The sequence below is a fragment of the Heptranchias perlo genome, chromosome 35, assembly GCF_035084215.1.
Source record: "Heptranchias perlo isolate sHepPer1 chromosome 35, sHepPer1.hap1, whole genome shotgun sequence".
Taxonomy (NCBI): domain Eukaryota; kingdom Metazoa; phylum Chordata; class Chondrichthyes; order Hexanchiformes; family Hexanchidae; genus Heptranchias; species Heptranchias perlo.
In genome coordinates this window covers 21,447,614-21,471,160 of record NC_090359.1, presented here as the reverse complement: position 1 = coordinate 21,471,160, position 23,547 = coordinate 21,447,614, and the positions used below count along the sequence as shown (strand labels likewise).

The window sequence follows — 23,547 nt, the reverse complement described above, 5'->3', positions numbered from 1 at the left end:
GAGAAACGGCCCCCTTTAAGACCTGCCAAGGCCGAGGAGGCCCTCACGCGGAGGCTAGGCTGGAATGGAGGGCCAGGAGGCCAGTGTGAGGCGGTCTCTCTCCGATTGGGGTCCGATTGGCGTCTAAAAACCTCAACGCCAAGCGTTAACCCCAAAGGAGCATAAAAAAAAATTTAAGCGGGGATTGTGAAGCACTCACGTTGGAACGATGATCTCCAAGTATTGGTTTCCGTCCCAGCGCAGGGACAGGCCGAAGTCCGTCCTCACCACCACGTACTGCCCACTCTGAGAGATCGCGATGCCACGGCTAGCCTGGAACGGGAGGCGGACTCTCCCGCCATTCACCTGCAAGGGAGAGAGTGACCCAGATACCTCATTAACAATTTACATTTATATAGCGCCTTTAACGCTGTAAAAACGCCCCCAAGGCGCTTCATAAATCAGACAAAAACTTGACACCAAGATGCGTGAGGAGATATTAGGACAGGTGACCAAAAGCCTGGTCAAAGAGGTAGGTTTTAAGGAGCGTCTTAAAGCAGGAGAGAGAGAGGCGGAGAGGGGTTTCGGGAGGGAATTCCAGAGCTTAGGGCCCAGGCAGCTGAAGGCCCGGCCGCCAATGGCGGAGCGATGGAAATCGGGGGACGTGCAAGAGGCCGGAATTGGAGGAGCGCAGAGATCTCGGAGGGTTGTAGGGGCTGGAGGAGGTTCCAGAGATAGGGGAGGAGGCGAGGGCGATGGAGGGAGTTGAACACGAGGATGGGAATTTTAAAATCGGGGCGTTGCTGGACCGGGAGCCAATGTAGGTCAGCGAGCACAGGGAGGGTGATGGGTGAAGGGGACTTGGTGCGAGTTAGGATACGGGGGCGGGGGGACAGAGTTTTGGATGACATTAGGGCTAACGCCAACCACGTCTGGTGAAAGTCAACTGGCATTGAGAACCACAACAGGAATCCCCTGCCCTCCACCCCCTTCTCTGACTTGAGGGCAGAGTGCCCGAAATTCCTCGGGCCGCCAGCCCAGTGGCCGCCTGACGGGGTCCTCCAGCGTTGGCAGGGTCAACGGGGTTTGGGCACCTTATTTAGGTCCAGGTGCCACCCCATCCACATCTCTGGTGCCCGCCTTGCTGTGGGGGTGAGGGGAGTAGTGGAGGGGGGTGGTCTGCCCAGGCTGGCCCAGCCCCCACTGCGACCCTGGGCATAATCCCCTTGGCCCCCTGAGCAAAGTGGGGGCTGATCTACCAGATATTAAAATACATCCCAGTCTTTGGGGGTCCGAGCCACTTGCCTGGCCAGGGCCCCCACCAGTGGGATCTCCAAAGGCTCTTGTGGAGGCCGTTATGTCTCAGCCCATGTGGTGTACCGGCCTTCACTCACACGTCGAGTCCCATTCCAGACTGAGGAGCAAGAACTCCCAACGCAGGGAGGCCCTGCCCCTGGATCCATCCCCGATCTTCATTTGGCCTGTAACTGAGGTTCCACCCCTTTTAAGGCAACCAGGACATCCCTGAAAATGAACTTGAGTACATTTTTGATAAGGCGCTGTCTAAACTTTCCTTTCTGTTGGGAGAGTGGTTAGATACAGAGTAAAGCTCCCTCTACACTGTCCCATCAAACACTCCCAGGGCAGGTACAGCACGGGTTAGATACAGAGTAAAGCTCCCTCTACACTGTCCCATCAAACACTCCCAGGGCAGGTACAGAATGGGTTAGATACAGAGTAAAGCTCCCTCTACACTGTGCCATCAAACACTCCCAGGGCAGGTACAGCACGGGTTAGATACAGAGTAAAGCTCCCTCTACACTGTCCCATCAAACACTCCCAGGGCAGGTACAGAATGGGTTAGATACAGAGTAAAGCTCCCTCTACACTGTCCCATCAAACACTCCCAGGGTCAGGTACAGCACAGGGTTAGATACAGAGTTAAGCTCCCACTATGCAGTTGTCTCCTTGTCACCACTTGTTTAAGTTATGAAGAAGATGACTGGCGATGGTGGATTTTGGTTCTGGGTCAATGAAGATCTAACTCTATGAATCTTGGTTTTATTGTTTGGGGGTCATCGTGACGTTTCCTGACTGGCCCCAGGACTGGGAGGCAAATTTGTCTGCTCCACCTGACTTCACTAACCAATGTCCTCCTGCTCTTCATGAGGGTGATGGTTATTCCCTCAGTCGTGAGATAGATCTTCTTCAGATAGGAGACTCCCTGCTGTCCTCTCTCCTCGTTTTTCCCTTCAATGGTAAACCAAGGTCCTGCAAGGTGGATAAAACCCAAAACACGAATCAATGAGAGCAAAGCGGACACGGGTACAGTTAACACTTGGGAGTCAGAGGTTAAAGGTCAGTAGGTTGCTGCGTACCTGTCCGATTCTCACATGACCTGGCCAAGGTGTAAGTACAGGTGCCCATGAAGGACAAAGATCTTCCGTCAAAACTGTAGTAGTGGGGGTCTCCTGAGATGTGACATGAGCCAGACCCTGGTGGGGGGGGGGTGGGATAAAAAAGAAGAGATGGCAGGAAGTTAGTAATCATTCAGGGCTCTCGTCCGATTCAGTGGCTCCCCATTCCTCACGAGCTGACCTGAAAATTTAGCGGAAGTTTCCTCGTTGTGTTGTTGTGACGGTCAGGATCACTTGAAGGACCTGTCGTACTTTGTGGGGGTTGGGGGTTAGTGGGGCTCCTGGATCAAGCTGGTGTGGACCCCCAGGCCCTTCCGCTGCCAAGGGGGGAGGGGGGGTTGGGTCAAGGCCTGAGAAAGGAGCATTAAAATCGGAGTCAGTCACCACAGCTGGCTCGCGGGCACCTCCTGGGCGCCGGTGGCGCGGGCCGAGATCGGAGAGCACATCGTCCGGCCGGGATGGTGCCGAGAGACCCTCAGACGGGAGTGAGGGGAGGCAGGGTTGGAAACTAAGCAAGGTTTCTTATAGAATCATAGAAGTTTACAACATGGAAACAGGCCCTTCGGCCCAACATGTCCATGTCGCCCAGTTTATACCACTAAGCTAGTCCCAATTGCCTGCACTTGGCCCATATCCCTCTATACCCATCTTACCCATGTAACTGTCCAAATGCTTTTTAAAAGACAAAATTGTACCCGCCTCTACTACTGCCTCTGGCAGCTCGTTCCAGACACTCACCACCCTTTGAGTGAAAAAATTGCCCCTCTGGACCCTTTTGTATCTCTCCCCTCTCACCTTAAATCTATGCCCCCTCGTTATAGACTCCCCTACCTTTGGGAAAAGATTTTGACTATTGACCTTATCTATGCCCCTCATTATTTTATAGACTTCTATAAGATCACCCCTAAACCTCCTACTCTCCAGGGAAAAAAGTCCCAGTCTGTCTAACCTCTCCCTATAAGTCAAACCATCAAGTCCCGGTAGCATCCTAGTAAATCTTTTCTGCACTCTTTCTAGTTTAATAATATCCTTTCTATAATAGGGTGACCAGAACTGTACACAGTACTCCAAGTGTGGCCTTACTAATGTCTTGTCCAACTTCAACAAGACATCCCACCTCCTGTGTTCAATGTTCTGACCAATGAAACCAAGCATGCTGAATGCCTTCTTCACCACCCTATCCACCTGTGACTCCACTTTCAAGGAGCTATGAACCTGTACTCCTAGATCTGAATGAAAAGATATTTTTGAGGCTGAGATAAATCTCTTTTCAAAGGAAGATAGGAATTTTCATCCTGGTGTTCAAATCCATCCGTGGCCTCGCCCCCTCCCTATCTCTGTAACCTCCTCCAGCCCTACAACCCTCCGAGATCTCTGCACTCCAACAATTCTGGCCTCTTCTGCATCCCCCACTTCCATCGCCCCACCATTGGCGGCCGTGCCTTCAGCTGCCTGGGCTCTAAGCTCTGGAATTCCCTCCCTAAACCTCTCCGCCTCTCTCTCCTCCTTTAAGACGCTCCTTAAAACCCACCTCTTTGACCAAACTTTTGGTCACCTCTCCTAATATCTCCTCATGTGGCTCGGTATCAAAGCTTTGTTTGATAACCGCTCCTGTGAGGCACCTTGGGGACGTTTTACTACGTTAAAGGTGCTGTGTAAGCGTTCTTGTTTGTGGAGGTGTTGCGATTAGGCCTCGGTGCCCCCCCAAGCTGGAAAGTGCCCACGCGTGGGCGTCAGGCGAGGACAGGGCCGGATGTTTCCCCGCGAGGCCTTTCCCATTCGAAGAGCTCGCCAACGCACTCCGGAACCTGCGCACGCGAAGGTGCGGTACTGGAGGGCAGCCGTGGAACCACCCACGTACCCCGTTACGAGTCAGGAGAGCAGGGTGGGAGGGCTTCCCAGCACCGTGGCCACGTTACCAACAAGCGTGGTATCCATGGCAACCTGGCGCGTGTCACTTGTTTTTTTCATTTCTTCGTTCAATTCTACAAACGCTCGTCCCCGGCCCTTCCCCTCACTCTCCGCACCACTTGCGCGGCTCGGCCGTGTTTCACGTCAGGCCCCTTTGCAAAGTCGGGTCAGCCGCGTTTCCCCGGTTTTACGGCTCTCGTACCCGTCGGGTGGCAGCCGTAGTTGCCGTCGGCCAGGCCGCAGTGTTCCTTCTCTCCGCACTTCCAGGCTTCGCAGGCTGTGCTGTTGTTTCCCTGACACCTGCACCTCAGCGAGCAGTCGGGCCCGAAGAACTCGGCACCAGGCTGTTAGGCCGGAGACAAGACGGAGAAAGGTTTTAGGCAAACAATCCAAGCCCGGCCTTTAATTTGACGAACAAGGCAAATACAGGTAAGGGTGGCCATTTTGGCCTTTCTAATTTAAGGCGGGGGTGGTGGGAGAGCGGAAGGTTACAGTTCTTTGTCATAGCATCGAATTTAAGGTTGAATGAGGCCACAGGCTTTTTTTTGCCTCCATTACAATATGCAGAATATCCCTCCAAGTGATTTAGGAAGGATGTGAAGGCCTTAGAGAGGGCGCAGAGGAGATCTACCAGAATGGTACCAGGAATGAGGGACTCCAGTCATGTAGAGAAACTGGGATTGTTCTCCTTAGAGCAGAGAAGAGTAAGGGCAGTTTTGATAGAGTAAATAAGGAGGGTCAGTAACCAGAGGACACAGATTTACGATAATTGGCAGAAGGACCAGGGGAGAGAGGAGGAGAATTTTTTTGTTAACTCAGCGAGTTCTGATCTGGAATGCGCTGCCTGAAAGGGCGGTGGAAGCAGATTCAATAGTAACTTTCGAAAGGGGAATTGGATAAATACTTAAAAGGGAAAAAATTTGCAGGGCTATGGGGAAAGAGCAGGGGGAGTGGGACTAATTGGATAGCTCTTTCAAAGAGCTGGCACAGGCACGATGGGCCGAATAGCCTCCTTCTGTGCTGTGTGATTCGATGATACTATAAGTGTTGATCTGTGAAGAAGTTCTACCTGATATCAGTCCTAAATTGGCCTTTCCTCGGTTTGAGTCGGCCCCGTACTGTCGCGGCTGAATTTGACGTCGTGTTCTGGATTGATTAATTATCATCTTACGCACCTCAATAAACCATGGTTACGGCGCAGAAGGAGGCCATTCGGCCCATCGAGCCTGCGCCGGCTCTCTGCAAGAGCAATCCGGCTAATCCCACTCCCCCGCTCTTTCGTCTCGGCCATCTCCTTCCAATGAGACTGGGTAAATGTCTCACTTTTCACTGGGTGCACTTTAGTACAAAGGGGAAACTCCTCGGAATGTTTGAGGGATTTTGTTTAGCGGAAATTTCTGGTAAGCAGTGAAAGATCAGTGCTTAAGGCGTCATATCACCCAATCCCCCGTGGATACATGAGGCCTTCACAGTGGTGCGGAGACACACCAGACCAGGTAGGCCTCAGACCTGTCCGCGTTGAATTGGCTGCTCTCAGACATCTAGGCCCCAGGCTCTGGAACTCCCTTCCTGAGCCCCTCGCTACTTCCTTCCCCTCAGTTAAAAGGCTCCTCAAAACCGTGCTCTCTGTCCACTTTCCTAATTTAACTACTTTTTTATTATTCGTTCACGGGATGTGGGCATCGCTGGCAAGGCTAGCATTTATTGCCCATCCCTAATTGCCCTTGAGAAGGTGGTGGTGAGCCGCCATCTTGAACCGCTGCAGTCCGTGTGGTGACGGTTCTCCCACAGTGCTGTTAGGAAGGGAGTTCCAGGATTTTGACCCAGCGACGATGAAGGAACGGCGATATATTTCCAAGTTGGGATGGTGTGTGACTTGGAGGGGAACGTGCAGGTGGTGTTGTTCCCATGTACCTGCTGCTCTTGTCCTTCTAGGTGGTAGAGGTCGCGGGTTTGGGAGGTGCTGTCGAAGAAGCCTTGGCGAGTTGCTGCAGTGCATCCTGTGGATGGTACACACTGCAGCCACTGTGCGTCGGTGGTGAAGGGAGTGAATGTTTAGGGTGGTGGATGGGGTGCCAATCAAGCGGGCTGCTTTGTCCTGGATGGTGTCGAGCTTCTTGAGTGTTGTTGGAGCTGCACTCATCCAGGCAAGTGGAGAGTATTCCATCACACTCCTGACTTGTGCCTTGTAGATGGTGGAAAGGCTTTGGGGAGTCAGGAGGAAAGTCACTCGCCACAGAATACCCAGCCTCTGACCTGCTCTTGTAGCCACAGTATTTATATGGCTGGTCCAGTTAACGGGTGACCCCCAGGATGTTGTTGGTGGGGGATTCGGCGGTCTGTGCTGCCCCCTGGGTGCGCTTCAATCAGGCCAGATCGAGGTTAGATGTCAGGAGGTGGTTCTTTTCCCAGAGAATAGTGGGCCTCTGGAACGAGGCTGCCATCTCGTGGGGTGGAGGCGATTAACTGAATGCCGTCCGACCTGTTCCTGGCAGGGGCGGAGATCACCTCTTACAAAAGGTAAGTGCTGCATAGAGTTATCAGGGCCAGAGTGATCTCCTGGACTAGTTTCAATCGCCTAGGCGGGGGGGGGGGGGGCGGAGAGGAATTTCTCAGATATTTTCCCCCCCAAATTGTTCTGGGTTTTTAAATCTGGTTTTTCACCCCTCCCACATGGTTTTGGGTAGGGTGGGGAGTGTCTGTATTGTGATGCACAAGGTACCACAATTGGGTAGGACAGGCTGGATGGGCCAAAGGGTCTTTTCCTGTCCGTCATTGCTCGTGTGTTTGTACGTTAAAAGACCTAATGCACGAGCAACCCGTTGAGTTGAAGACGCCTAAGATTGGCTTCAGATACCCCCTGAGCTAGGGATGGGTGTGCAGCGGACGTCATGGCGAGGACAGAGTCGAGTGTAGCTGTGATGCCCTCCGTGGTTGAATGGCCAATACTCCCCGTCTTGGCGCGCGCGTCAAAGACAGCTGGGCTGCCGGGGTTTATGGAACCAGGCACGAATCAGCGCCTTCGGGAGAACATAAGAAATAGGAGCAGGAGTAGGCCACAAGCCCCCAGCGAGCCTGCTCCGCCATTCAATAAGACAAGTGGCCGATCTTCGACCTCAACTCCAGAGGAGTGGGGGGGAGAAAAAAGGAGGGAAGTCGGGCAGGGCTTCCACTGGGGGTTTCAAACCCCTCCCAGGTCGTCCTGTAGTCTCCAGAAACAAAAGCTCGATCTCCCGGACAACGCAGCCAGCAACCCGGGAGAAACATCGTAAAAAAAAAAAAAAAATTGGAGATGGGGTGGGGAAAGAAAGGAGGTTTGACCCACAGCCAAGAATCGTCCAATCGTCGCCTTCCGATTGGCGTGTGAAGGCCGGGTGTGAATGGCGGGAGTGCGTGGGCGGCGGGCGGGGGGGGGGGGGGGGAGGGGCAGGAGGTCATGTGATGAACACGTCCAATCGGATCTGGCAACGCGTAGCTTCCGTCAGAGAGGTAACCTTTCACCCCCGAACCGAGGCCGGGTGGTGGGGGGGATTGATCCAAACCTCTGAGGTGAAAGGTCGTCGATCACACTGTGCCAATACGGATCCCCCTTTCTTCAAGACGAGATTTCTCAGCCCCCGCCACCCCAGGCTTTTCTGAGAAGGAGCCCGCCACCCCACCCTCACGCTAACTAGATTACCTGGTAATAAATGCCACCGTAGGAACAGCCGCACTGATCGTCAGGGACGCACTGGGCTCCGCTCTGCACAAATCCTTCGTCGCACTGGCAGCCCTCCACGCACGGCGCGTCACACGGCTGAGGTCGAAGGTTAAGGCAGCTGGCCGGGCAGGCTGATCCGCAGCCCTCGTAGTGGCTGTTGGCTGGACAACGGAGAGCTGGAGAGAGAGAGAGAGAGAGAGAGAGGGACGAGAGTCAGTGTCAAAGGGCACCGTGGGTTCAGAGGATAAAGGTCGCTCCTGGACCCTTTGCGCCATTTCTTTTCCCGTTTTAATCGTTCGATTGGCGATTATTCTTTCGAAGCGTGGCCCGCTGTTGTCACGTCGGGAAACGCGGCGGCCGATTTGCGCACAGCAAGATCCCGCAAACGGCAACGATCAGATGACCTGTTTCTCGGCGGAGCCGGTCGGGGGGTAAATATTGGCCGCAGGACACCGGGGAGAACTCCCCCCACCCCCCCTGCTCTTCTTCGAATAGTGGCCCGTGGGACCTTTAACATCCGCTCGAGAGAGAGGGGCAGACGGGGGACCTCGGTCTCATCCGAAAGACGGCACCTCCGACAGGTGCATCCGTCCGAGTCACGGCTCACACGCAAGTCTGGAGGGTGATTCTGGGTACAGCGACGGGGGGGTCCGAAATTCTGAAGGAGGCCTTTTGGTGGTGGGGGGGGGGGTGGGGGTGGGGGGGAAGTGCCTCCCGACCCAAATGCCAGGGACAGCGTCATCTCCCGCCACGGTCATCTCTTCTGGCGCCGTGGTAGGATTTGAACTTATGACCTCTGGGTCACTGGGCCTGTTCCATAGCCGCCAGGGTGTCGAAACTTAACTTTTCCCCACAATTCTATTACTTTACGGGTGGAAAAAACCCAGGCCTGACCTCCCCACCTCACTCCTAATCGTCTCCCTTTTGGCATTTGAAGGGTCGAATCGTCCTCCCATTCCTCGGGCCTACGACTCCGAGGGAGCCATTTACCGCCAAATCCGGGTCTTCGGTTGCCAACCCTCCAGGAATTAAAGGTGAATCGCCAGGACACTGCTGCGAGCAAAAGACCCAGCAGAAAAATGATATGGTGGGGGTGGGGGGGCATTAAAAAAAGAATTGTGTGTTCTTATAATTTTCTTTGAACACTTTCATTTATTAGTGGTAAAAATATCGGAGATGGGGAGGCGTCGGTGGGGGAGGAGGCCGTGTGACTGAGGGTCAAGAATCATCCAATTGGGTAAGGAAGAGTCTGATCGCTTTCCAATTGGTGGTGCGCCCCGATGACGGGCGTGTCGGGCGGCCAGTGGCGGGAGCGCGGGGGCGGGGCGGCTGGCGGCGGGAGGTCATGTGATGGAACCTCCAGGAACACGTCCAACCGGAGTTGGCAACCCCAGCCTCCAGGCCCGAGGCGGCCCGCCACGAGTAACTGCGGCGAACGGCAATGGTCGTACGTACGGCAGAAGGTTTCGTTCCTCCAGGGTCCGATGGTGACGTTGCGTTGCTGACACTCGTTGAGGTAGGCCTCCAAAGCCTCGCACAGCTGCTGCTTGCTGCCGTCCAGCTCGCACATGTCGTACACGCAGTCTTGGAAGAAGGCCTGAGGAAAAGGAAACGGGGGACAGAGGTTGGTGTGTGTGTGTGTGTGTGCACGTTCTCATTGTATAGAAACATAGAAAATAGGAGCAAGAGCAGGCCATTCGGCCCGTCGGGCCTGCTCCGCCATTCAAAACGGTCACGGCTGATCGTCTAACTCAGTACCCTGTTCCCGCTTTCTCCCCCATATCCCTTGATCCCTTCGGCATTAAGAAAGAACTTGCATTGCTGCAGCCTCTTTCACGGCCTCAGGACGTCCCCAAAAACGCCGATGAAGTACTTCTGAAGTGTGGTCATCCGTGAGGCCAGACGGCGAGTGGCAGCAGGCTATTCGACTGTGGGAAGCATCGCCAGTAAGCGTGCTGCCCTCCTCACCCAATCCAGAGTTGCACGTACACTCTTTCCAGCAAGGGGGGCGGGGGGGGGGGTTCACCGGGGTGGGTAAAAGGAAGAACTCGCATTTATATAGCGCCTTTCACCACCTCAGGACGTCCCAAAGGATTTACAGCCAATGAAGTACTTTCGAAGTGTAGTCACTGTTGGAATGTAGGGAAACGAGGCGGCCAATTTGCGCACAGCAAGATCCCACAGTCAGGAATGTATAATCAGATAATCTCTTCTTTAGTGATGTGGGTTGAGGGATAAATATTGGCCCCAGGACACCGGGGAGAACTCCCCCCTGCTCTTCTTCGAAATAGTGGCCACGGGATCTTTTACGTCCACCCCTGAGAGGGGCAGACGGGGGCCTCGGCTTAACGTCTCACCCCAAAAGACGGCACCTCCGACAGTGCGGCGCTCCCTCAGTACCGGCACTGGGGAGTGTCGGCCTGGGATTACGGGCTCGAGTCTCTGGAGTGGGGGCTCGAACCCACGACCTTCATGACTCAGAGGAGGGAGTGTGAGCCGCGGCTGCCACTGTAAAAGGTTCAGCAGGTTCCCACCCCCGCCCTCAATCCCAGTACAGGATTTGTAGTCATTGCTGTCCATACACACCATGGGGTCAATCTTGTAGTGACAGGCGGAGAATGGGCCGTGTGAGTCCAGCAGTATCCCGCAGTAGGCCGCTCCTTTATAAGTCTCTCGCTCGCTCTCGCTGCAGTCTGGGGCCACCTCGATGTCGGTATTGGAGCAGCTGGAAGGGAACGGAGTTTACCGTTTCTGTGAAATATTATAAGGTGCTCGTCTACGGTCGCAGCAAGCCTTTAAAAAAATCTTTTCCTCGCCAAATTTCTCCCCTCCCCTCCCGTGATGCAAGTCAACCTCCATTCTCCCCCCTCTACTAATTCAAGTGGGAGTCTTGGCCTGTGAATTCCTGCAAGCTATTTGACCACGGGGGGCATCATAAACACGGCCAATCTGTTCACATGCACGCGGACGGATACACACACGCGCGCCCGCCTCCACGCACGCGCGCCCACCTCCACGCACGCGCGCCCACCTCCACGCACGCGCGCCCACCTCCACGCACGCGCGCCCACCTCCACGCACGCCCGCCTCCACGCACGCGCGCCCTGTGTGCTGGGACTGACACAATGAATTTGCAATTGCGCAGCCCCGTCACCTGCCGTCTGGGTGAAGGTGGGGTGCCTGTAGTTCCTGGTTCACAGGCGCCTGTTTGTGCAGCTGTATCTGTGACGCCTGAAACTACAGTCAGCGTGTGGCAGCCCGCCTGTAGGACGGTACCCGTGTCGCCTGTAACTACAGTCGGGGGTGTAAATGCCTGTCTGCGTCAGTGTACTTGGAATTACAGTCGGAATGGGCATCTCCCGGTGTATCTCCCATCCCTACAGTAATAATACTGGAGCTGCTGTAAAATGTCCCAAGTCCTTCCGAGGTAGGCCATCCGATCAGAGCTGGATTGAATCCAAGTTCGAGCCCAGTGCGGCAGTCTTTCCAAACGTTACAAACTCTACGTCTCATTCCAAAGGACCGGAACGGTTTAATGACCAGCGATGGCGGTGTTGCTGTTAATTCTGGGTTGGCGTCCAATGGGACACATCATTGTCCGGTGGGTACGGATGTGGATGTGGGTATCTCCCCGCAGCATCCTCGTCTTGTGGGTCGTGGGAGCCCAAAAAGCCCCACAGGCCAACAAAAAAAATATAGGGTTACAGCCACGGAAGGAGCGTTCAAGTCAAGGCCTGTTCATCACCCGCGAACCCTCCCACGTACTTCAGGCTATTCGATTAGGGAAGATTATATCGATACGAAAACAACAACCACGCCACCCTGCCAGACTGTTACTCAGCCTGCCAATCCTTCCACTACTTCACGCTATTCTCCGAGTGAAGAGTGCGAAGATACGAAAACAAACAACAAACGCGTGTCGCCCTCCCAGAGATTTGACTCACTTCTCCTCCACGTTCCAGCTGTTCCCAAAGTCATTGACTCCCTTCACAGCCTGTCCCTGGGGAGTCCTGAAATCGTCACCGGGGATTCCGTTGTAGTCGCCGCACAGGCCGCACAGCTCACCGGCGTAGCTGGACAGAGACACAGACTGTAGTAGTGAGCAAGATAATGTCTGATATACCCCACACCCCTCACTGTAACACTCTGATATACCCCACACCCCTCACTGTAACACTCTCTGATATACCCCACACCCCTCACTGTAACACTCTCTGATATACCCCACACCCCTCACTGTAACACTCTCTGATATACCCCACACCCCTCACTGTAACACTCTCTGATATACCCCACACCCCTCACTGTAACACTCTGATATACCCCACACCCCTCACTGTAACACTCTCTGATATACCCCACACCCCTCACTGTAACACTCTGATATACCCCACACCCCTCACTGTAACACACTCTGATATACCCCACACCCCTCACTGTAACACTCTCTGATATACCCCACACCCCTCACTGTAACACTCTCTGATATACCCCACACCCCTCACTGTAACACACTCTGATATACCCCACACCCCTCACTGTAACACTCTGATATACCCCACACCCCTCACTGTAACACTCTCTGATATACCCCACACCCCTCACTGTAACACTCTCTGATATACCCCACACCCCTCACTAAATCTCTCCGATTCTCTACTGTCTTTGTTTATGGCCACTGGTCACCCCCTGACCTGAGTTGCAGGGCAGTCTCTATCATGACCCCTCACCGGAAACCCATTGGGATTCACTGACTGGACTCTGTGCCTGAAGATGTCCAGCTCCCACTACCGTTCACCGTCACTAGACTGTACTCACTTGCTTGGAACTTTGACATCGGCATGGTGCCGGCCATCGTATCTCACCCTCAGGCCGAACTCGGTTTCTATGACGATGTGTTTGCCAGATAGTTTGATTGAGAGCCCGACGGCCGGTTCATGGGGGACAACCACTGTCTTTTCATTGACCTAAACCGAACACAGGCCCTCGGTTAGTTTGTGAGGAATTATCATCCCAGTGAGTTTCTCCACTCGCACTGGGTTCCATCACTGTGTTCCAGTGAGGGTCTTTCATGAATCTTGGATTTGTCAAGGTGGAGATGTTAATACTGGGGATTGGAATGTTTTCAGACAACGCGTGGGGCCCAGACAGGGCGCGGGGTCCAGACAGGAGGTGGGGCCCAGACAGGTTGTGGGGCCCAGACAGGTCGTGCGGTCCAGACAGGATGTGAGGCCCAGACAGCGCGTGGAGCCCAGACAGGTCGTGCGGTCCAGACAGAAGGTGGGGCCCAGACAGGTCATGCAGTCCAGACAGGTCGTGCGGTCTAGACAGGACGTGAGGCCCAGACACATTGTGCGGTCCAGACAGGGCATGGGGCCCAGACAGGACGTGGGGGCCATACAGGTCATGCGGTCCAGACAGGACATGGGGCCCAGACAGGGCGTTGGCCCCAGACAGGTCATGAAGCTCAGAACATCTGAAAGGTTCTGCTCAGACCTCTCAGCCTGGCCTGTGCTAACCACTTTCGACAGGTTTCCTGTTTTACCCTCGATTCTAAACCCAGGGACCTGGAACAGGGCTTGAACCCACAACCTACTGACTCAGAGGTGAGGATGATACCAAATGAGCCAAGCTGACGTTACCACCAGAAAGGACTTCTCCTGCTTCCATCATAATTCGAGTCACTGGGAAAGGACTTCTCACTTTGCGATGGAATTTTTGGAAAGAGTTGGTGAACATGAATCCAAGGTGGTGAGTCGAAATGGAGAGCAACGTGTTCCATTGGGACCGTTTGGAATGGGAATCCTTGGGGATGTAATTGTTTCAATCTATGCTATACCACAAATGTAACTGGCAAAGAAGTTCATACATTGGAATGTCATATTACCTAGAATGTTCAGCACAGAACATAAGAACGTAAGAAATAGGAGCAGGAGTAGGCCATTCGGCCCCTCGAGCCTGCTCCGCCATTCAATAAGATCAGGGCTGATCTTCGACCTCAACTCCACTTTCCCGCCTGATCCCCATATCCCTTGATTCCCTTAGAGTCCAAAAATCTATCCATCTCAGCCTTGAATATACTCAACGACTGAGCATCCACAGCCCTCTGGGGTAGAGAATTCCAAAGATTCACGACCCTCTGAGTGAAGAAATTCCTCCTCATCTCAGTCTTAAATGGCCGACCCCTTATCCTAAGACTATGCCCCCTAGTTCTGGACTCTCCTGCCAGGGGAAACAATCTCTCAGCATCTAACCTGTCAAGCCACCTCAGAATCTTATATGTTTCGATGAGATCACCTCTCATTCTTCTAAACTCCAGAGATTATAGGCTCATTCTACTCAACTTCTCATCCAAGGAATTAATCTAGTAAACCTTTGTTGCACCGTCTCTAAGGCAAGTATATCTTTCTTTAGATAAGGAGACCAGAACTGTACACAATACTCCAGGTGAGGTCTCACCAAAGCCCTGTACAATTGTAGCAAGACTTCCTTACTCTTATACTCCAACCCCCTTGTGATAAAGGCCAACATACCATTTGCCTTCCTAATTGCTGTACCTGCATGTTAACTTTCTGTGCTTCGTGTACAAGGACACCCAAATCCCTCTGAACAGGCCATTCGGCCCAACAGGTCCATGCTGGTGTTTATGCTCCACATGAGCCTCCTCCCTCCCAACTTCATCTAACCCCATCAATTCCTTTCTCCCTCATGTGTTTATCCAGCTTCCCCTTAAATGCATCTCTGCTATTCGCCTCAACTACTCCTTGTGGGAGCGAGTTCCACATTCTCACCGCTCTCTGGGTAAAGAAGTTTCTCCTGAATTCCCAATGGGATTTATTAGTGACTATCTTATATTTTATGGCCCCCACTAGCTCCAGTCTCCCCCACAAGTGGAATCAAGTGCCAATCAACTTTTTCCCTTAAAAGCTAATAGGGAATGGAAGGCAAGTGGAATTGAAGGGACGGAGCTGGACATTGAAAAGTTATGGAATTCATGTGAGTGGGAAAGGATTTGTACTTTCAGAATCCTATCAAATGGAGTAGATGAGGATAAAAAAAGATTTGCAATGGGAGTCAATAGGACGCAATTTGGTTGACTGGAATGTCACGTAATTCCAGGGAATGGGAAGGAATTGATTCCATTGTAATCAGGATGTGTGTCTCTGGGTCGAATTCGATTCTGCCAGCATGCTGCTGAGAACAGGTGGGTTTCATACAGCAACAGGAGCAGGCCATTCAGCCCCTCGAGCCTGTTCCACCGTTCAATTAGATGGTGGGTGATCTGCGTCTTCACTCCATTTTCCCGCCTTTGCTGCAAACCCCTCGAACCCCTCACCCAACAAACATCGATCGATCTCGGTCTCGACAACTTCAACGGACGGGTGACTGTAATGGCGGCTCCTCTCACCTGGACCACTTTGTTCCTGAGCACCGACACGGTGATGTTGTAGACGCTCACGGACACGGCCTTGACGTAGGACACGGTCTCCCTTCCGTTGCGGTGCTCGTTGGCCGCGTACACGACGAACGGGGTCCGGCTTGAGTTGCAGGGCTTGGCCATCACGTAAGTGCAGTTCCCTTGGAAGGTGAACTTCCTCTTGTCGAAGGAGGTGTAGTGGGGATCTCCGCACACAGTACACGTGGACCAACCTGAGGAGAAGTGACCGGGGGAGAGAAGTGAGCAATTTCCACATTTCCGTTTCCAGAAGAGTTACTGCAGCAACGTTGGAACAGGTCGGACTTGGAAAGGGAGGGGGAGGAGCGAGGGAACGATGGAAATAACAATGAAACCCCGGGCACTCTTTACCTTTAGGGTAACACCCCTGGACACCACCCTTGTTGTCGCAGTACTCGTCGGGGGCGCAGCTCGTATCCGTGCACTGGACGTTATTGCTGGACAGACACTTACACACCTGGTTACAGCCCTCAGACCAGATCACATCACCAGGCTGGAAACAGAGAGAGAGAGAGACACACGTTAGAACTGACCTTCATGGGAAGTAGAGAAAAGGCCACTGGACGTGGAAAGGCCCATTGAAAGGAAGAAGGACTTTGCATTTATATAGCGCCTTTCACGACCTCAGGACGTACCAAACGTTTTACAGACAATGAAATACATTTTGAGTTGTAGTCGCTGTTGTAATGTAGGGAAACACTGCAGCCAATTTGCGCACAGCAAGATCCCACAAACAGCAATGAGATAATGACCAAATTAGTGATGGATTCAGGAAAAAAAATGTTGGACAGGACACCAGGGAGAACTCCCATGCTCTTCTTCAAAATATTGCTGTGGGATTTTCGACGTCCACCTGAGAGGGTAGACAGGGCCTCAATTTGAAGGACGGCACCTCCGACAGTGCTGCACTCCCTCACTACCGCACTGGGAGTGTCGGCCTAGATTGTGTGCTCGAGTCGGGTCGGATATTTCGGACTGAGATGAGGAGGAATTTCTTCACTCGGAGGGTCATGAACATTTGGAATCCTCTTCCTCAGAGGGCTGTGAATGCTGAGTCATTGAGTATATTCAAGACTGACACGGATAGATTTTTGGACTCCGAGGGAATCAAGGGATTATGGGGATCGGGCAGGAAAGTGGAGTTGAGGTCGAAGATCAGCCATGATCTTATTGAATGGCGGAGCAGGCTCGAGGGGCCGTGTGGCCTACTCCTGCTCCTATTTCTTATGTTCTTGGGACAACAGGAGACTTATCTGAGAGTCACCTCGTCAAAGGACGTTCTTGCTGACCAGGTGCCTGCGCTGATCGCTCAGGCGCCCCTTCACACGTTACCTGATAATAGGACCCGTTGTACGAGCAGCCGCACCGATTTCTCGGGACACACTGGGCTCCGCTCTGCACCAACCCTTTGTCGCACTGACAGCTCTCCACACACGGCAGGTCACAGGGCTGGGGTCGAGGGTCAAGGCAGGTGGCCGGGCAGGCCGACCCACAGGGCTCGTAGTGGCTGTCAGACGGGCACTCGAGAGCTACGGAGAAACGAAGAGCACAAGCAGATATCAGGCCGAGTAGGAAAACACACACGGCTCCAAAGCGGGAATAATCTGTCAGCGACCGGTGGTCAGTGTCTGTGCTACGTACAGCAGAAGGTTTCGTTCCTCCAGGGTCGGATGGTGACGTTGCGTTGCTGACACTCGTTGAGGTAGGCCTCTAAAGCCTCACACAGCTGCTGCTTGCTGCCGTCCAGCTCACACATGTCGTACACGCAGTCTTTGAAGAAGGACTGCAAAAAGAAAAGGGAACGGGGGTTGATATTTGTGTGTGTGTGTGTGTGTGAGAGAGTTTCTCATTGTAAACTCACTTGCATTTATATAGCACCTTCAGGACGGCCCAAAGTGATTTACAGCCAATGAAGTACTTTGTATGAAGTAAAGTCACTGTTGTAATGTCGGAAATGCAGCAGCCAATTTTGCGCACAGCAAGATCCCACAAACAACAATGGGATAATATTCAGATAATCTGTTTTTTATCGGTGTGGGTTGAGGGATAAATTTTGGCCAGGACAATGGGGAGAACTCCTTCGTTCTTCTTCCAATTGTAAACAATTTTACAACACCAAGTTATAGTCCAGCAATTTTATTTTAAATTCACAAGCTTTCGGAGGCTTCCCCCTTCCTCCGAAAGCTTGTGAATTTAAAATAAAATTGCTGGACTATAACTTGGTGTTGTAAAATTGTTTACAATTGTCAACCCCAGTCCATCACCGGCATCTCCACATCATGACTTCCAATTGTGGCCGTGGGATCTTTCATATCCACCTGAGAGGGCAGACGGGGCCTCAGTTTAACGTCACGTCCGAAAGATGGAACCTCTGACAGTGCGGCGCTCCCTCAGTGCTGCGCTGGGAGCGCCAGCATGGATTTGGAGCAGGACTCAAACCCACAGCCGTCTGACTCGGAGGGGAGAGTGCGACCCACCGAGCCAAACTGACACCAGAGCTGTGAGTCTTGGGGGCTGAATGGACTTCACCAAGGACCTTATCAACGGGGGCCTGGGTCCTGGAGGGGAACTGCAGAACAGGGAGAAATAGGAGAGACAGAGCCCCAGTGATAATGAGCCCAGTCCGGCCCACACGTACCATGGGGTCGATGCTGTAGTGACAGGCAGCGAACGGACCGAGATGATCTAGCAGTATCCCACAGTAGGAGGGTCCTTCATACGTCTCTCGCTCGTCCTCAGGGCATTGGGGGGTCACCTCGGTGTCTGTCGCGGTGCAGCTGGGCAGCGAAGGAGAAAGAAAGGGTCAGATTTAATTTTCACATTGAATTTACAAACAGTCAACAGCACAGAAACAGGCCATTCGGCCCAACTGGTCTATGCCGGCGTTTATGCTCCACATGAGCCTCCACCCACCCCTACTTCATCTCACCCTATTCCTTTCTCCCTCATGTACTGATCGAGCTTCCCCTTAAATGCGTCCATGCCATTCGCCCCCAACTATTCCATGAGTTCCACCTTCTTACCACTCTTTGGAGAAAGAAATTTCTCCTGAATTCCCCGTTGAATTTATTGGTGACTCTCTTATATTTATAGCCCCGAGTTTTGGTCTCCTCCACAAGTCGACCTCATCAAACCCCGTCTTAATTTTAAAGACTTCTATTAGCTCACCGCCACGTACTTCAGACTATTCGATGAGGGAAGATTCTATCGATACGAAAACAACAACCACGCCACCCTGCCAGACTGTTACTCAGCCTGCCAATCCTTCCACGACTTCACGCTATTCTCCGAGTGAAGAGTGCGAAGATACGAAAACAAACAACAAACGCGTGTCGCCCTCCCAGAGATTTGACTCACTTCTCCTCCACGTTCCAGCTGTTCCCAAAGTCATTGACTCCCTTCGCAACCCGTCCCTGGGGAGTCCTGAAATCGTCACCGGGGATTCCGTTGTAGTCGCCGCACAGGCCGCACAGCTCACCGGCGTAGCTGGACAGAGACACAGACTTTAGTAGTGAGCAAGGCGCAAGGGTAGTGAGCGCACAACGGGACGCGCCACTTGTCGTTCCGAACGAGCCATCATGTACGGGATGGATTGAGCCGAATGTACTTACTCGCTCCAAACTTTGACGTCCATGTGGTGCTTGCCGTCGTAGCGCACGGTCAGACCGAAGTCGGTTTGTACCACCACGTGTTTCCCAGATGGTTTGATGGTGACTCTGGGGATCGGGATGATGGGGACGGTCACATTTTTTCCATCCACCTGAACACAACACATGGAGAAAGGAGGGGAGGTCAGTATTATTCCCGCCCCAGATCGGTTCAGCGGCTGCCCCGAGACCCTCTGAAGGATCATTGGCCCCGAGCGTCTTTATTTCAATAAAGTATTTCCCGCTTTCGCCGCTGGAGTTTTGGACGGGACCTGTTCAGAGGGCCTGGGAATGTCACTGTGTAAAATGGGAGTGAACGGAAAATTAATTCTTGGATCAGGATGTGTTTCTCGGGTCCATTTTGTGTGGAGTCCTACTCTGGCTGCATCCTGTTGAGAACAGGTTGGTTTTGTGCAGGAACGTAGGAAGGAACATTGGAACAGGAGCAGGCCATTCAGCCCCTCGAGCCTGTTCCACCGTTCTATTAGATGGTGGGTGATCTGTATCTTCACCCCATTTTCCCGCCTTTGCTGCAAACCCCTCGAACCCCTCACCCAACAAACATCGATCGATCGCGGTCTCGACAACTTCAACGGACGGGTGACTGTAATGGCGGCTCCTCTCACCTGGACCACTTTGTTCCTGAGCACCGACACCGTGATGCCGTAGACGCTCACGTACACGGCCTTGACGTAGGACACGGTCTCCCTTCCGTTGCGGTGCTCGTTGGCCGCGTACACGACGAACGGGGTCCGGCTTGAGTTGCAGGGCTTGGCCATCACGTAAGTGCAGTTCCCTTGGAAGGTGAACTTCCTCTTGTCGAAGGAGGTGTAGTGGGGATCTCCGCACACAGTACACGTGGACCAACCTGAGGAGAAGATGGATTGAATGCTTGAGTAGAGAACCATTTGGGAAAGTGATGACTCAATATTTCGATCTCATTCCTGCAGCGGACTGGAAGGTATTTTCTAAACTCTTGATCTTTCCAGCAGATTATTTGTTGTTCCTCAATCTTCCCCTGCTTGTTGGGAGTATTTGTCCGCAGGAACTGGTTATAATTCATGTGTTACCTTTAGCGGTCAAAGTCCTCTGGATTTTTGAGCAGCAGGGTATTTGCTCCCTGCAGCTGAGATCAAGAACTCAGTGGAATACTTGAGTGGTCCAGAGTCCCAGTACCACATGGCACCATGTGTTCATGCCAACCTCACCATGCTGTAGTTGCCCCTGATCCACTGAAAGAACATTAAGGGTTTCATACCATTGTGAGCAACTAGTGCAAAACGGCTTGGGCTTTCAGAGACCAGGAGAACTTGAGTGTGGAAAAGGTGTGAACAGGAGTGGACCGGCCTCAGCTGGAGTATTGTGTCCAATTCTGGGCACCGCACTTTAGGAAGGATGTCAAGGCCTTGGAGAGGGTGCAGAGGAGATTTACCAGAATGGTACCAGGGATGAGGGACATCAGTCATGTGGAGAGACTGGAGAGCATACAAGGCTACGGACCAAATGCTGGAATATGGGATTAGAGTAGACAGGGCTGATGGCCGACGCGGACACAATGGGCCGAAGGGCCTCTATCCGTGCTGTATAACTCTATGACTCTATGACTCTATGAGAAGCTGGGATTGTTCTCCTTCAAGCAGAGAAGGTTACGGGGAGATTTGACAGAGGTGTTCAAAATTATGAAAGGTTTTGATGGACCAAATAAGGAGAAAGTGTTTCCAGTGGCAGGAGGGTCGGTAACCAGAGGACGCAGATTTAAGGTAATTGGCAAAAGAACCAGAGGCGAGATGAGGAAATTTATTTTGACGCAGCGAGTTGTTATGATCTGGAATTCACTGCCTGAAAGGGCGGTAGAAGCAGATTCAATAGTAACTTTCAAAAGGGAATTGGATAAATACTTGAAAAGGAAAAAATTGCAGGGCTGTGGGGAAAGAGCAGGGGGAGTGGGACTAATTGGATAGCTCTTTTAAAAATCGGAAAGATTTTAGGTGAAAATTAAATAAAATATAGAATAATGGATATTCAGGAGTGAGTTACAGGCTGGAATCTAATCGAGGGGTTCGGGAGGTTTACAATAAGGAAATCCAGGAGTGAGTTACAGAGAGAATATCTGCCACACTGGGTGTCTTGTGACTGTATGGAATCAATATTTGTTTACACTATTTTCCTCTGGGTTCTGTCTTTACCTGGTCCTGTGGTCCCCTGGGTTGTGGTGGATTTTGCACTAGTTGGTGGTGATTGGGTGGTTGTTGTGGAGCCTGTATCAAAAATAGGAAACATTTTATGAGTAGAATAAATAAAATATAGAATAATCGACACTCAGGAGTGAGTTACAGGCTGGATTCTAATCGAGGGGTTCGGGGGGTTTATAGATAGAATAACAGATACCCGGGAGTGAGTTACAGGCTGAGATCTAATCGAGGGGTTTGGGGGGTTTATATATAGAATAACAGATACCCGGGAGCGAGTAACAGGCTGGAATCTAATCGAGGGGTTCGGGGGGTTTAGATATCGAATAACAGATACCCGGGAGTGAGTAACAGGCTGGAATCTAATCGAGGGGTTCGGGGGGTTTATATATAGAATAACAGAGTCCCGGGAGAGAGTTACAGGCTGAGATCTAATCGAGGGGTTCGGGGGGTTTATATATAGAATAACAGATACCCGGGAGTGAGTTACAGGCTGGAATCGAATCGAGGGGTTCAGGGGTTTATATATAGACTAACATACCCAGGAGTGAGTTACAGGCTGGAATCTAATCGAGGGGTTCGGGAGGTTTACATATAGAATAACAGATACCCGGGAATGAGTTACAGGCTGGAATCTAATCGAGGGCTTCGGGGGGTTTATATATAGAATGACAGATACCCGGGAATGAGTTACAGGCTGGAATCTAATGGAGGGGTTTTGGGGGGTTTATATACAGAATAACAGATACCCGGGAGTGAGTTACAGGCTGGAATCGAATGGAGGGGTTTTGGGGGGTTTATATACAGAATAACAGATACCCGGGAGTGAGTTACAGGCTGGAATCTAATCGAGGGGTTCGGAGGGTTTATATAGAGAATGACAGATACCCGGGAGCGAGTAACAGGCTGGAATCTAATCGAGGGGTTCGGGGGGTTTAGATATCGAATAACAGATACCCGGGAGTGAGTAACAGGCTGGAATCTAATCGAGGGGTTCGGGGGGTTTATATATAGAATAACAGAGTCCCGGGAGAGAGTTACAGGCTGAGATCTAATCGAGGGGTTCGGGGGGTTTATATATAGAATAACAGATACCCGGGAGTGAGTTACAGGCTGGAATCTAATCGAGGGGTTCAGGGGTTTATATATAGACTAACATACCCAGGAGTGAGTTACAGGCTGGAATCTAATCGATGGGTTCGGGAGGTTTATATATAGAATAACAGATACCCGGGAGTGAGTTACAGGCTGGAATCTAATCGAGGGGTTCGGGAGGTTTATATATAGAATAACAGATACCCGGGAGTGAGTTACAGGCTGGAATCTAATCGAGTGGTTCGGGGGGTTTATATATAGAATAACAGATACCCAGGAGAGAGTGACAGGCTGGAATCTAATCGAGGGGTTTGGGAGGTTTATATATAGAATAACAGATACCCGGGAGTGAGTTACAGGCTGGAATCTAATCGAGGGGTTCGGGGGGTTTATATATAGAATAACAGATACCCGGGAGAAAGTTACAGGCTGGAATCTAATCGAGGGGTTCGGGAGGTTTATATATAGAATAACAGATACCCGGGAATGAGTTACAGGCTGGAATCTAATCGAGGGCTTCGGGGGGTTTATATATAGAATGACAGATACCCGGGAATGAGTTACAGGCTGGAATCTAATGGAGGGGTTTTGGGGGGTTTATATACAGAATAACAGATACCCGGGAGTGAGTTACAGGCTGGAATCTAATGGAGGGGTTTTGGGGGGTTTATATACAGAATAACAGATACCCGGGAGTGAGTTACAGGCTGGAATCTAATCGAGGGGTTCGGAGGGTTTATATATAGAATAACAAATACCCGGGAGTGAGTTACAGGCTGGAATCTAATCGAGGGGTTCGGGAGGTTTATATATAGAATAACAGATACCCGGGAGTGAGTTCCAAGCTGGAATCTAATCGAGGGGTTCGGGAGGTTTACAATAAGGAAATCCAGGAGTGAGTTACAGAGAGAATATCTGCCACACTGGGTGTCTTGTGACTGTATGGAATCAATATTTGTTTACACTATTTTCCTCTGGGTTCTGTCTTTACCTGGTCCTGTGGTCCCCTGGGTTGTGGTGGATTTTGCACTAGTTGGTGGTGATTGGGTGGTTGTTGTGGAGCCTGTATCAAAAATAGGAAACATTTTATGAGTAGAATAAATAAAATATAGAATAATCGACACTCAGGAGAGAGTTACAGGCTGGAATCAAA

The 23,547-nt window shown here is 51.9% G+C and overlaps 1 protein-coding gene across 1 annotated transcript in view; it reads right to left on the bottom strand.

Annotated features, from left to right (window-relative positions):
• LOC137302304 (zonadhesin-like) overlaps positions 1 to 23,547 on the bottom strand; it is a 108,040-nt gene that overhangs the window by 46,195 nt on the left and 38,298 nt on the right. The window contains 19 exon segments of the mRNA XM_067971944.1: positions 200 to 345; positions 2,126 to 2,250; positions 2,358 to 2,474; positions 4,510 to 4,651; positions 7,987 to 8,183; positions 9,463 to 9,604; positions 10,594 to 10,732; positions 11,952 to 12,080; positions 12,826 to 12,974; positions 15,416 to 15,657; positions 15,815 to 15,956; positions 16,796 to 16,992; positions 17,105 to 17,246; positions 18,102 to 18,240; positions 18,821 to 18,949; positions 19,075 to 19,223; positions 19,737 to 19,978; positions 21,297 to 21,368; positions 23,386 to 23,457. Of these exon segments, the coding sequence (XP_067828045.1) occupies positions 200 to 345; positions 2,126 to 2,250; positions 2,358 to 2,474; positions 4,510 to 4,651; positions 7,987 to 8,183; positions 9,463 to 9,604; positions 10,594 to 10,732; positions 11,952 to 12,080; positions 12,826 to 12,974; positions 15,416 to 15,657; positions 15,815 to 15,956; positions 16,796 to 16,992; positions 17,105 to 17,246; positions 18,102 to 18,240; positions 18,821 to 18,949; positions 19,075 to 19,223; positions 19,737 to 19,978; positions 21,297 to 21,368; positions 23,386 to 23,457 (2,812 nt within the window).